General features: G+C 60.1%; 2 protein-coding genes across 7 annotated transcripts; one reads left to right on the forward strand and one right to left on the reverse strand.

Moving 5' to 3' along the window:
- The first annotated feature begins 215 nt into the window (after positions 1-215).
- On the forward strand, positions 216-5779 carry PRKAG3 (protein kinase AMP-activated non-catalytic subunit gamma 3). 6 transcript variants are annotated; one of them, XM_071561804.1, is made up of 12 exons: positions 216-1781; positions 1865-1946; positions 2031-2089; positions 2367-2412; positions 2542-2596; positions 2697-2823; positions 2933-3098; positions 3273-3310; positions 3539-3685; positions 3770-3939; positions 4333-4587; positions 5103-5136. In XM_071561804.1, exons 1-10 carry the CDS (start codon positions 1332-1334, stop codon positions 3884-3886), a joined length of 1287 nt encoding a protein of 428 aa, XP_071417905.1. In that variant the 5' UTR covers positions 216-1331; the 3' UTR covers positions 3887-3939; positions 4333-4587; positions 5103-5136. The 6 variants fall into 6 exon arrangements, with proteins under 6 accessions (XP_071417905.1, XP_071417901.1, XP_071417903.1 ...); XM_071561800.1 differs by having other exon boundaries at positions 1862-1946; positions 2367-2596; positions 3864-3939; positions 4529-4587; positions 5103-5779; XM_071561802.1 differs by having other exon boundaries at positions 1862-1946; positions 2367-2596; positions 4486-4587.
- Positions 5780-6492: 713 nt separating this feature from the next.
- Positions 6493-11758, reverse strand: CYP27A1 (cytochrome P450 family 27 subfamily A member 1). Its single transcript, XM_071561797.1, has 9 exons — positions 11495-11758; positions 9328-9518; positions 8861-9060; positions 8580-8777; positions 8281-8441; positions 7760-7926; positions 7439-7520; positions 7155-7355; positions 6493-7057 (listed from the first exon to the last, which is right to left on the reverse strand). The coding sequence occupies exons 1-9, from the start codon at positions 11723-11725 to the stop codon at positions 6932-6934; spliced, it is 1557 nt and encodes a 518-aa protein (XP_071417898.1). The 5' UTR covers positions 11726-11758; the 3' UTR covers positions 6493-6931.
- Between the last annotated feature and the right edge of the window lie 1168 nt (positions 11759-12926).

Consider the following 12926-nt stretch of genomic DNA (forward strand, 5'->3'; position numbering starts at 1 on the left):
CTCCACCCGCGACGAGGAGGGGGCGGCACCAGGCGGGCAGGAGCACCTTGCGGGCAGGGTGTCTTCCCGCTCTCTGCCCGCAGCCGTCCCTTCCTCGGCCCTTCCCTCGGATCCTCAGGGCCAACTTTGTCCCCGGGCCGCGGCCACCCCCTCCAGCCCGGCGCTGCGAGGTGGCTGTGGGCGCTGCGCGGCGGTGTCGGCCGTGTCCCCCCCGCGACGGTGGCGGGGGCACGGCTGGCATTGCTCGCTGACACCCTATCTGCCAGGGCCACGCCAGCCGCAGGCCCAGAATAGCAGCGCTGCACGGCAGATAGCAGATAGCATGGAGCGGCTTCGCGGGCCCGCCGTGTCCCAGGTACCGCTGGGCTGGGTGGGGGGCCCGGCCCGACAGCCGTTCTCGCTTGGGGACAGGCCATGTCTGAGGTGGGGAAATGTGGAAGGCTGGTAGTCCCCATCCCACGGACATGCAGCCGTGGAGACGAGGACACCGTTGTCCCAGCTGTCCCCAGCCCCTAGGGAAGGGTTGGAAGACGTTGGTGTAGGGTCTCTTCTTTCCTGGGGCTGGCTCTGGGCTCCTAGTCCCTGTCCCTGTGCTTTTGTTATTTTAGGGTAGCCTGTCAACGTTAGCTCTGTCAAGTAGTTTTGTGACCAGGGTTCCTCTTCCCTCTGCACGTGCTGCTGTCTTATGTCTCTTGCGGACTGGGGGACACGGGGTCAGCCTCCCGGCCCTGTGGCCTCCCCACCTCCTGCGGCTGACCCCTTATTACTGTAGGTCTTATGGGACAGACCTGGTCTCCGAAGGTCAGGGGGCGGGCGGGAATGGGGGCGAGTGGAGAGGCTCCCGGCACGGGAAGAAGCAAGACCGGGATTTACACCTTCGGTTTGGGAGAGGATGGGCGCAGAGCCGCTATGGAATGTGCTGGGCTCCAACAGCAGAAGGAGAAGGTGGGAGGTCCTGCCCGACCGTGCTCCAGGGAGCCGGATTGACCTCCAGAGCGGGGAAACAAGCTGAGTGTCCTGGTCCAGAGCCACCATGGAGACTGTAGGTTTCAGGATCCTGGGCTGGTGGGAGGCTGTCCACGGGGGAGTGGAGGCTAAGCCCCGCTCACATCCCCACTCTGAAAATACAGTCGTCTCTGCCCGGTTTGGGCCAGCCAGGGTAGCTGGGTGGGTGCAGGCAGCATCCATGCGTGGAGGAAAGGCTGCTGATCCCTCCTCGCTGTGTGCCCTCTCAGGTGACGCTGCTGGATGCTGCTGCCTGCCCTAAGGAGGAAGGTGGGTAGCAGGTAGGGCCTAAGTGTGTAGTAGTCGGGGGCTGCCTTACTCATGTGATGAGTACATTGGTCCTCTGCCCACCCTGCCCATACCCTTTGTCACTCCACTCCTCAGCTGGAGTGCACCCCAGGCTGAAAAACTGCAGTGTTGTGTGCTGCCCTTGTGGAGCCAGGAACAGGGAGGCTCTGTGGGGAGCATCCCTTGCTCCCCCCAGACAGGAGAGTGCTGACACCCAGCAGCTCAGTTCACTGCCTGGGGCTGGGATGGCTTTTCCTGCAGCATTCCCGGAGACCCTAAACCCCAGGGAGGAGGAAGAAGAGGAGGAAGAATACAGGCAAAGGAGATCTGTCACCTTCACGCTGGGAAATGAGATACTGGGTCTAGGCCCAGAGAGGGAGTTTCAGAGCCCTGATGCCGAGGTCTACATGCACTTCTTACGGAGCCACTGCTGCTACGATGCCATCCCCACCAGCTGCAAACTTGTCGTCTTTGACATCTCCCTGGAGGTGACAAAGTAGGGCATCAATGGGGACAGGCAGTGGAGGAGCAGGCTTGGGACCCTCTGATCCTCTCCCCACTCTGTCAGCAGATCAAGAAAGCCTTTGTGGCACTGGTGACCAATGGGGTGCGTGCTGCCCCACTCTGGGACAGCAAGACACAGAGCTTTGTGGGTGAGTGGCAGCAGTGCTGCCTGCCCCTCTCCGGCATGGCGGTGAGGGTGCAGGCAGCACTGCCAGCCCCATGTGTCTCCACAGGGATGCTCACTATCACCGACTTCATCAACATCCTCCACCGCTATTACCGCTCACCCCTGGTGAGTGTGATGGGAAGGGCGATGGGGAGTGAGGGCATGCGTGGTGCAGGGAGGGGCTGTCCCCACCTCTCCTGCTCTCCTCTTCATCACTAGACCATGACCAGGGTATTACTCTGGGTCAGGCCAGCATCTGCTTGTTGCCCCCCTGCCTGGCACCCAAAATGTGAATCCTATGCTTGGGGTGATGGGGTGGGATGCCCAGGGAAGGGAGCAGTGTCCAAGAGTGCCCTCAGTCCCCCATGGAGCCACCATGATCAGAGCATTTCCCTGCCCTCAGGTTCAGATTTATGAGGTGGAGGAGCACAAGATTGAGACCTGGAGAGGTAAAAATCATGGGGTGATGGGGGTGGCTGGGCTGGGGATGTCGTATAGGGCATGGAGGTGGACCCTGGGGCTGCAGGACTACATGAGAGGACTGGAGGACCTCCTCTTCCACCTGTCTCCCTTGGCAGAGGTATACCTGCAGGGCTCCTTTAAGCCACTGGTCTACATCTCCCCGAGTAATAGGTGAGAGCCTGTCCACTGGGTGAGAGCACACCCCTTGGGGTGGGGGTGTGCATACTCAGGTTGCAGCCCTATCCCTGCACAATGTCCCCATCACCCACAGCCTCTTCGATGCTGTCTACTCCCTGATCAAGCACAAAATTCACCGCCTGCCTGTCATTGAGCCCATCTCAGGCAATGTCCTGCACATCCTGACACACAAGCGCATCCTCAAGTTTCTCCACATCTTTGTGAGTGCCGGGGTTATGTGTGCACACTTATGGCAGGTGTGTAGGGGCAGAAACAAGGGTGTCAAGGTGTGTGTAGGTGCCAGCCAAGCCCTGCCCTGCTCCATTGTAGGGCTCTACCATTCCCAAGCCACGCTTCCTGAAGAAAACAGTGCAGGAGCTGTGCATTGGTACGTTCCGTGATGTGGCCGTTGTGCCTGAGACTGCCCCAATCTACACTGCCTTGGAGATCTTCGTGGATCGTCGTGTCTCTGCCTTGCCTGTCATCAATGATGCTGGTACATAGGGAGTAGGAAAGTGACGCCCTCATTTCCCTTTGCCAGCAGCTCCAACCCCATGCCCATCCAAAAACCCTCTCCTAGCCCTTGGGCTGCCCCTTGGGATGTGGCAGGAAACATGGCAAGTGGTCCCCAGGGTCCCCTCCCCAAGCCCTACACTGTTTCTCTTTGCAGGGCAAGTGGTTGGCCTGTACTCCCGGTTCGATGTCATTGTGAGTACCCTGCGTGTTTGTACACCTGGACACAAGTGTGGTCACTTGTATGCACTGGTGGAGTGATCAGACATATCTGTGCCTGTGCAAACCCACCCCATGTGAGGTGTCCTGCACCTGCCAGTGCACATCTGCTCTGTGCATCCCCAGGGCTCAGTGTCCCCTCTGTGCTGGCACAATGGATGCAAGGACACATTGGGATGCTGAATAGGGTCACATCTCCCACAGCACCTGGCAGCCCAGAAGACTTACAACAACCTGGACATTAGTGTGCGGGAGGCACTGAGGCAGCGCAGTGTCTGCTTGGAGGGGGTTCTCACCTGCTACCCCCATGAACCCATGGAGGATATAATTGACCGCATCGCCAAGGAGCAGGTGAGCGTCTGGGTGCCTTGCGTCAGCATCAGCCACCTCTACCAGCTGCCCAGCCTGCCTATGATGCTCTGCCTGCACCCATAGGTCCATCGCCTGGTTCTGGTGGATGAGAACCGGTACCCACGGGGCATCGTCTCCCTCTCTGACATCCTCCAGGCCCTTGTGCTCACTCCTGCAGGTATCGATGCTCTTAACTCTTAGCCCACGACGCTCCATCTTTCTCCACTTGCACCCTCCATTTCTCTCCACTTCAGGTAGGTGCCATCCCCTGTCATTGTGCGCCTGTCCCCTCCCTGACTTTGGGTCACCTGTACCTTGTAACCTCCCTGCTGGGGCCACCCACCTCCACCCCAGCCAAACTGGCCCTGGAGGATGAAGGAAGCTGGGATCTGGAGTGCTGGGTGCCCAGGTGGGGACAGCAGGACACAGATGCTGCTTGTCCCAGGGTACACAGGGATCACAGGGTGTCTGTGAGGAAGGATGGGGGCACATGCCATTAAGATTCCCCCCACCAGACCCCCATTCAGGCAATCTGTGGAATGTAGGTTTTGCAGGTCCCTGAGCTTTGGGTTAGATGAGAGTTTTGCACTGTGATGCACCCCAAGACAAAAGCCTATTTTTAATCTTGCCTCAAATTCCCCCCTGAGGTCTGAGTACCTCCAGTGCCATTCCTGGGGGACACAGAGGGGACAGATCTCCACTCACACACCCACAGCCTGCTGCCCACCACTAGCTGTGTGCACTCCATGGCCAACCCATGGGCCCCAGCTGGCAGAGGTCCCTATCCCCTCCACCTGCAGCAGCCCCAAAACTGCCTACTCCAGGGACAGGGTTCATTCCCAGGTGGCACTGCGACCATGCTGCTCAACCACCTGCAGTTGGCTCTGCTCACCCGCTGCCTGGTGAGTCCTCACTGGTGGTGGGTGGGCATGGTGCTGGCACTCACTGTGGCACCTCTTTAGAGGTGAAATGGGGAGGGTCTGGTTCCCAGCTGCTTCCTGAAGGCAATGATGCTTTTCTGGGGGTAGTGGTGAGGAACGGGCTTGGGACAGCCCAGTGTCCACCAGTTCCCCTAGCAGGGCCCAGCTGCTCTGCTCCACTCCCCAGGAGGGGACTGGGAGTGGTGTGTTAGTCACACATGGGACAACTTCCTTCCCCCACCATTTCCCAATCACAGTGCCTTTGCTTATCCCATCCCTGCTGCCCACAGAGGTGGCTGTGTCAGGAGCTGCAAGGGGCCACTAGAATGATCCTCGCCAGGCCAGCTGTCCTCCCTCCTATTCCAGAGCTTGCATATAAGACAGGAATGGAGGCAAGACCCAGTGTCCACCAGGATGGGTTGGGGGGGGCATGCCATAGGGTGCTCAGTCCAGCACTGTATTGGGGTTATGGCCATGCATGCTCTCTTGCCCTGCAGGCATCGATCGATCCTCACTCTGAAGACATTTAGTCTGAAGTGCCACTGTCTTGTGTGATTTGGGAGGTCTCTTGTATGGCCTGTGAGAAGGAGGCTGTGGCCTGAAGGCTCTCTGTGGAGAGGATCTGCCCATTCACCCCAGTCCTGGAGCTCGTCTTGAGTCCAGGATCAGATCCTGCCAGCCTTGGGGAAACAGAAAAAGGGGGCCAGGGGTGCCTCCTGCCAGTGAGCACACAGTGATGCTCAATGGGCATTATGCTGGAGGAGCTGTGACATGTCTGCGGTTGGGCACAGAGACTGACACAGCCCCAGAGGACCTGCCCACCCTGCTCCCATCCTGCTGCTGGATTTGAGCATTTCTGTTGCGGTTCCCTCCTGGTGAACACAGTCCCACTCACTGTGCCCAGTGCCTGGTAGCGTAGGCCCAGCTGCACACACAGGCTTGTTTATTGTTGGGTCATATGGGGCTGGAGCTCCCTGGCAGAGGCAGAGCTTTGCTGGAGCTGGCACCATGATGGGCACTTGCATGGGGACCCTGTGCACGTTTTGGGGTGGGAATGGGATATTTATTTGTTGGTCTGTTCAGCCTTGTAACAAAGCAGCCTGATCCAAGAATTGCCTCTTGCCTTTCTGGGGTAAAGCTGGGATTAGCTCCTCTGGAGAGCCGGGTTTGGGAGGGGGTACTGGCTGCTTGGCAGGGCTGTGGAACCCAGCTTGGAATGCCAGCAAGAGTGGCATGGGCACAGGGTGGCATCTCTGCCCGTGGGGCTTGAGCCAAGGTGATGGGGAAGCAGGGCATGCAGCCTTGATTACAGTCATAGTGTGCATGTCCCTTCAGGAACACTGCAGGTGCAGCAGCCTTGGTGCCAGCAAGGTTTCTGCCTGCTGCTTTCCTCAGAACAAGCAGCACAAGGGTGAGAGTGGTTCACTGTTAGGGTGTCCCATACCACAGCCCTGCAGGACCCCAGGAAAGTGGCAATGCATCCCCTGCCTGTGGCTGCTACCAGCTCTGAGACCCTGTGATGGCCCTGGATATCAGCCCCATGTCCCTACTTGGGAATGGGAGATGCTGAGCTCACCTTTCTCTGCCTGCTTCTTCTGGAGCAACCCTTGCCACTTCTGTGACCCCATATCGGCACCTAAGTGCAACAACAGCCGATAGTGGAAGGCCACAGGTGCTAAACTCCTCCTGTGTTGGCTGGCTCTGCCACAAGACTCAATACTAGTGCTGGGTGGTGATGGGCCTGCTCCCATTGCAGGTGACATGCTGGGTCATTGCTTCACTTTCCCAGGACCAGGGCTGCCTCCATTCCTTGGGAGAGGCGCACACCCAAAACCCCACCAGCGCTTAACCATCCCCTGGGAGGCAGGGGGGCAACTGAGGCACAGAGAAGTTTCTGAGACCAAGGTCAGCTGTTCAGAGAGGACCCAGATGTGCTGGCTCCAGGCACAGATCCACGCGCAGCTACACAAAGACAGGACGAAGGAGACACCGAATGGCTGCAAGCCCTGTCCCTTGCTTACCCCCTGCCCTGACAGAGCTCCCAAGGCCCAAATACAGCCCAGCTGGGCATGGGATGGCAGGCCACAAGCCCCTGAAGTGTGTGAAAGGCACAGCAGTTCTTCAAGCCTCCCACTGATTTTGGGTTGGGGGATACTAGTGCCCCAGGGGCAATTTGAGGGCAATCTCTTTTCCCCTCCTCTTTCCCACAGGGGGCTGGGAGCCCCCCAGCCCAAGCTGGACAGAGGATGGTTTTGCCTTCCTGCACCTCCTTGTGTGGCAGCAGGGGTTCTCCATTTGGCACCCAGGGTCGGGGGTGGATGCGCAGTCAGGGGGCTTCTGGGCGAGCGATGAACTCCAGGTTGATGGGCTTGTCGGCCACCAGGACAATGCGGGACACAGACGTCACCTCCACGCCACGGGGGTCTGGTCGCACCTCAAATGCCTGGATGATCTGTGGGAAGAAGGGGTTGGCAGTGCCCTTGAGGACTCTCTGTGGCCCCTATCCCAGCTCATGGCAAGATACCCAGTGTGGAGGGGTCCCTACTCACCCTGGCAAGGGCCAGGTGCATCTCCAATTCAGCAATGCGGCGTCCGACACAGGCACGAACCCCATAGCCAAAGGGGATGGAGCTGAAGGGGTGGTGGGGTGAGCCATATCCCCGGAGCCAGCGCTGGGGCAGGAACCGCTCAGGCTCAGGGAAGTATGTCTCATCGTGGGACATCGCATAGTGTGCCAGAACAAAGAGGGTCTGCAGGGCAACAAGCGGGAGTTAATGACCCCACCTAGACCCACTGAGTGCAGTGGGAGTCCCCACGGCATGGCCCCACTCACATTCTTGGGGAAGAGGTAGTCTCCGATGACAATGTCCTTCTCATAGAAGACCCTGGCATTGGTGGGCACCACAGGGTAGACCCTGGAATATGGGAAGAGTTAGCTGGGGAGCAGCACCCACCTGGAGATCCCAGAGGGAAAATGCTGCAGGCAGGGCAAGGGGAACACCTCCTGCTGCTCAGCATCTCCCTAGGAAGGAGGTGGATGTATGTGGTCCTGAGGGACTGAAATCCAACCTTGCATCCTGCTTGGTTGGTGTATTCCCCCTGGAGGAGGGGCTGGTGACCAGGACCTCAGGGCAGGGGCAAGGCTGGGCTATACCTCAGCGTCTCCTTGATAACGGCCCGAAGCATCGGCAACTTGTGGATATCCTCAGCAGCAGGAAACCGGTCGCCAGGCACAACAGCTTTCAGCTCCTGGTACAGGGTCTCCTGGATGCCTGGGTCCCGGGAGAGGTGATACAAGGCCCAGGACAGTGTGTTGGAGGTCTGGGGGAATGGAGAACCAACGGGAGTGAGGGAATTGAGGCCCATACCCAAGCAGCCTTGTGCCAAGCACAGCACCAGTACAGAACCAGAGAGCCCCTGCTCTGGTGCACAGGAAAGTCAGGGTTGAGGGGCAGCAGACACAGGGAAAGTGAGGCAGAGAGCAGGGCAGGGAGCAGAGCAGAGGACAGACAGCTGAGTAGAGTTGATTGATCCCTGAGGGTTTGCTCCTATGGGGCATCAGCCTCCCAGACACCAGGCCAGAGCTAGCAGGAGGTGCACTTAGCATGGCCCCGTGGGTTCCCCTGGGCACGGAGCTCAGCAGGGATCCCCTGGCAGCGGCTGCCCAGCTCTCACCGTGTCCACACCAGCCAGCAGCAGCTCAGCCACGCTGCCGTAGACTTCGTCCAGGCTGAGTCTGCCGCTGGCCAGCAGGTAGCTCAGGTACCCGGACACCTCCTTGCCGTGCTCTACCTGCCCCTCCAGCTCCTCCATCTTTCGGTCAATCAGGGTCTTGCCTGCAGGGACAGAGAGCAGGACCCAGTGCTGACAGAGCAAGGGCTGCCAAAAGGACATGTGGCCAGGGACTGCCCCACTTTTGAGTGTCCTTAGGGAGTCCAATCCCAACATGCCAGGTCCCTATCGTTAATGCTCACCAAAGGCGAAGATGGTGTCCCAGCTGTCCAGGTAGCGGTCCCAGAAGGGCAGCACCTTGCGGCTCCATCGGGGCAGGACAGTGGCAAAGACGGAGTTCTTGAACATGAGGTTGATGGAGTCAATGAAGCGCTGGGTCTCAGCAGGGACTTGCTGCTTCAGGCACCCAATGCGGGTCTCAAAAAGGATATAGGAGATCCCTGTGGGGGACAGACAGCATCCAGACCCCTGGGGGGATTGGAAGGGTGGAGCAGGGAAAGGGTCAGAGGGAAGACCCCCCTACCTTCCAGGGCAAAGCGGTAGAGCAGATTGGCCACGTCCCCCACCAGCACCCCTGAGGGGCTGCAACTCCGCTCATCCCGCAGCCGCACCATCAGGTCTGACACCACCTCCCCGATGGCATCTGCATACAGCACCGCCTCCGAGGGCTTCAGCAGCCGCTTGTTGAGAACTTGGCGCAGGCGGTACCAGCGCTCCCCTTCCCTGGATGGGGACAAGGCTCAGCACTGGGGGCACGGATGGGCAGGGGGCAGTGTGGTTGGCAGCTGTTTCCCAACCCCTGTGTGCAGAATCCCTAACCCAGGCTGGAACTACCCCAGGGGTCTTTCTATCTGCCATGGTCATGCCCTTCTGCTTGGTGGGGACATGTAGCTTGCAGGAGAGGGAGCAATGCAAGCTGCCACTTCAGCACCTAAGAAAGGGACAGGAGATGTGTACCACCCCACAGAGCACAGCCAGGGAAGGACTCACTCAGTGAAGGGTCCATAGGGCAGGTGCCGTGTGTCTCGGTGCTCCTTCCACAGGGCCATGTCGCTCCTCATAGGGTACTTGCCCTCCTGCCGTAGCAGCTGCTCCAGCACCACTGGGCTCCCAATGTTGATGTTCCTATAATGCCCGAAGGTCGACTTCCAGATAGGACCGTAAAGGCGACGGGACATCACCTGCAATGCACCAAGCATAGCAGGGTGAATGGAACAGGGGCTGGGTCTGACTCTGCCTGCCCCAATGCTGCCCTGCATGTGCCTAGCACCCTCTGCATGGATCCCATGGACTCCTCAACACCAGCTGAGCCCAAGCACCTGCCTCTGACCCTTCAAGATGGCACCATCCTTGAAGTGTCCTGCAGATGGCCTGGGCTGGTGTCTCCAGGCTCACTACCTCTGCCAGCACGAAGCACACCAGGCACCGACTCCCAGAACAGACTGGCATCTCTCTCCCTCATCCCAGAGATGCGCAGAGCCTGGTGGGTCTTTTGGGCGAAGACAGAGAGGGGACAGCTGGGACAGGGACAACTGCCAAGCACAGGGCTGTGCTGAGATGCAGGCCCATTGCAGCAGCTGTCAACACATCCAAGTCCTGCTGCTTCTAGCATGGCTCCAGCTCTGATTAACCCGGGGACAACAGTCCCCAAGTGGGTCCTTGAACTCACCACCAAGTAAGGGTGGTTAATGATCAGTGGTGGGAGGGCAGCACCAGGCTAGGGCATGACTGGGCTGTTTCCAGAGCAGGCTGTCACCTCTGGGGCATGGCCCCGGGGCCACAGGCTCCCAAGCCAGCTAGGGGACATTCACCAGCATCAGCCCTGCTCTGGGTTCTGTTGGCTGCAGTTCCCCTCTCCTTGGCTGCACCCAAGGGTGCCATGCCTGCCTCCCTGTCAGGGAACACCATGATTCCCAAGTGCATCCCTTGGGGGCAGCTGGGCAAGCATGGGGGGCTGTGGGGGACCTAGCAGAGAAGCCCTGATCCCCGTTCCCCGTGGCTGCAGGGATGCACGTGGTACAATCTCCCTTGGTGACTGACTGCATCGCAGCCTGCGCCCGGATTCAGCTGGATTCGTCACCACAGGGAGACATTCCTCGTGCATGGTGGCAGGAGGAGGGGGAGGAACAGCCAACCTGGTACCACAGGCAGCTCGTGGGCATGGAGCAGCTGTTGCCTGGGTTGAAGCCTGCCCACCAGCATCTGCTGACAGCCAGGACCCAACACAGTGCTGGCCTTGGACAGCAGGGCTGAAAGAATTGAGAGCTGTTGGGATCTGGAGAAAGGCATCTCCAGAGCTTGTGGGCATCTTTCCACAAAGCCAGGCTGTGCTCAGAGTCCCAAGGGCAGGAGGAACCATGAGGCAGCTCCCATGGCTACTCCCTGAGATCCCACTGCCCTGTGACAATCCCTTCCCTAACCAGCAATGCCTGGTGCTCTGAGGTGCCAGGGAGGCATCATCCCACATGCTTTTCTGGACAGTCAGAGCTCCAGGGTGCTGGAAGATGTTGCCTGGCTTGCAGCCAGTCAAGCCCATTGCTTGCTTAATCGGGTGTATGAGGAAGTACTGACAGAAGAAAACAGACGCCTCTGCCTATCCCTCCCCTGTCTGCCTGGGTATCATTTGCGCAAAAACCTGCCTGATCACCTGCCCCGTAAACTACTGCCCTCCAGCTTGTCACAGCTGGGAGCCTGGGGATGCCAGGATCCTGTGAGATGCCCCCAAACCTTTGCTCTTGGCTGCCTGGCCGGCTCGGGGATGGTGGAGAAGCCCTTCGCTGGCTGGACCCTCCCGGGGTCACCTAGATTTGCTGGACCCTCTCCACACTGCTGGCCCCAGCAAAAACCCCCCGGTGCCGGGGTGCTCCCACCGCCCAGCCCCTCTGCTTCTCTGTTCTCCCGCCCCCACTTAGCCTCCTGCCGTCACTTGGCGGCTCTCCCCCTCCCTGGATCCCATCTCCCCTTGCTCCCAGCCCGCTCCCATTCCCTCCCTTGCAGAGCCCCCCCACAGCGTACAGCACCCTCCCTGCAGCTCTCCTGGAACCCCTCCATCCTACGCACCCCTCCCAGCCTGCCCCATCCACGCCCCCATGCCGGGTCCCCAGGCCCCCACGCACCCCCACCCCCGCAGCCCCCGGGCCGGGCTGTCCCGGCGCACCTGCAGCCGGTGCGTGTGCAGCAGGTAGCCCCGCAGAAACAGCCAGACGAAAGTCCGGAGCAGCCCCGGCCCCGGCAGCTCCTCCGGTCCCTTCAGCCGCGCCGGCCCCGCCGCCGCCGCCGCCGAGCCCCCGGTCCTGCACGGCAGTGCCGGGCTGCTGCGCGGCGGCGGGCGGGGGCGCAGGAGCAATGGCAGCAGCACCCGCCGGGCCCCGCCGTTCGAGCCCGCCATGCTTCGTCGGCAGCGCACGGGACGGGGAGGGGCGGGGAGGCACCGGGGGTGGCGGGGGGCGGCAACGGGGGCGGTGCGGGAGGCGGTGCGGGGGCGGCAACCGGGTACCGGCACCGAGCAGCGCACAGCGGGAACTAGGCATCGCGCACGGGGCACTACGCACCGGGTACCGCGCATTGGGAATCGAGAATCGCGCACCCACTGCGCTGAGCAACGTGTACCGGCCCCCGTGTCGGCTGCTGCGCATTGGATACGGGGTACCAGCTGTTGCTCGGCGGGGACCGGGCAACAGGCAGTGCATACCGCGCACCTTGTGCTGCCTGCGGTACACCTGCTACCGGGCCGTGGATACCGGCTGCAGTGTACTGGATGCTCGTTACAGCACACTGGCTACTAAATCCCATACACCAAATACTGGACGTTGGACGCTGCTCAGCGTCATCACACGGCATGCCAGGTACTTGGAAATGGCATCAGTGGTACCCAGTGCCAGTATCAGGGAATGGCTGCCACGTGTTGTGCATGATGGTACTGTGCACAAGGCAGCTGGCAACCAGCATTGGCATGGCATAGCAGATACAACACCCTGGGTGCAATGTAATGTGTGGCACCAGCACTGGTACCAGTGCCAGGTGCTGCTCACTGGGCATTGCACATGGGCAGCAGGTGCTGGGCACTGCTTGCCAGGCACTGGCACTGAACACTGTACCAAGTATGTCACAACTTGTGGCAGCAACAGCATTGCACTTGGGTACCACGTCCCAGACCCTGAACACCCTGCATCAGCACAAGGCTCACTGCGGAGCCTGCTCTTCAAGGCTGCTTGCCCTCACGGACTGAGACCTCTTGCCCTGCCTATGTCCCCTGCCTGTCATCCCCTTGTGCCTTCCTTGTCCCCCAGCAGTGCAGGATGGTGCACCGGGGAACTGGGTCTAAGCTGTCCCAGGGCTTCTCTCAGCACTTCTTCCAGGTGCTGCCAGCTGGAACCACAGATGGGGAGACCTTGATATACCCATTGTGGCTGCTGGCAACACAACTGGAGGCAAGTTTTGTTTGTCTTCTTCCCAGGGAGAGAATGGCACCTGATCCTGCCTCAACCTGGTACAGGCCAAACTGTCCAGCCTATGAGCAGAACCCTACTGTGGTGTGTATCTGGGACCATGGATGCAGGGCAACTCACCCCTGGCAAGCGTGGTACAGC

The sequence above is a fragment of the Pithys albifrons genome, chromosome 8 (genome assembly GCF_047495875.1).
Source record: "Pithys albifrons albifrons isolate INPA30051 chromosome 8, PitAlb_v1, whole genome shotgun sequence".
NCBI classification, from domain to species: domain Eukaryota; kingdom Metazoa; phylum Chordata; class Aves; order Passeriformes; family Thamnophilidae; genus Pithys; species Pithys albifrons.

Excerpts from the sequence above, each read along its gene's own strand:
- PRKAG3 (XM_071561798.1), top strand. The coding sequence starts at position 1,332 with ATGAGTACATTGGTCCTCTGCCCACCCTGCCCATACCCTTTGTCACTC. Across the intron at positions 2,597-2,696 it reads TACATCTCCCCGAGTAATAG|CCTCTTCGATGCTGTCTACT; the intron begins GTGAGAGCCTGT and ends CATCACCCACAG. Across the intron at positions 2,824-2,932 it reads TCAAGTTTCTCCACATCTTT|GGCTCTACCATTCCCAAGCC; the intron begins GTGAGTGCCGGG and ends GCTCCATTGTAG.
- CYP27A1 (XM_071561797.1), bottom strand. The coding sequence starts at position 11,725 with ATGGCGGGCTCGAACGGCGGGGCCCGGCGGGTGCTGCTGCCATTGCTC. Across the intron at positions 8,442-8,579 it reads GGACACCATCTTCGCCTTTG|GCAAGACCCTGATTGACCGA; the intron begins GTGAGCATTAAC and ends CTGTCCCTGCAG. Across the intron at positions 7,927-8,280 it reads TGCTGGCTGGTGTGGACACG|ACCTCCAACACACTGTCCTG; the intron begins GTGAGAGCTGGG and ends CCATTCCCCCAG.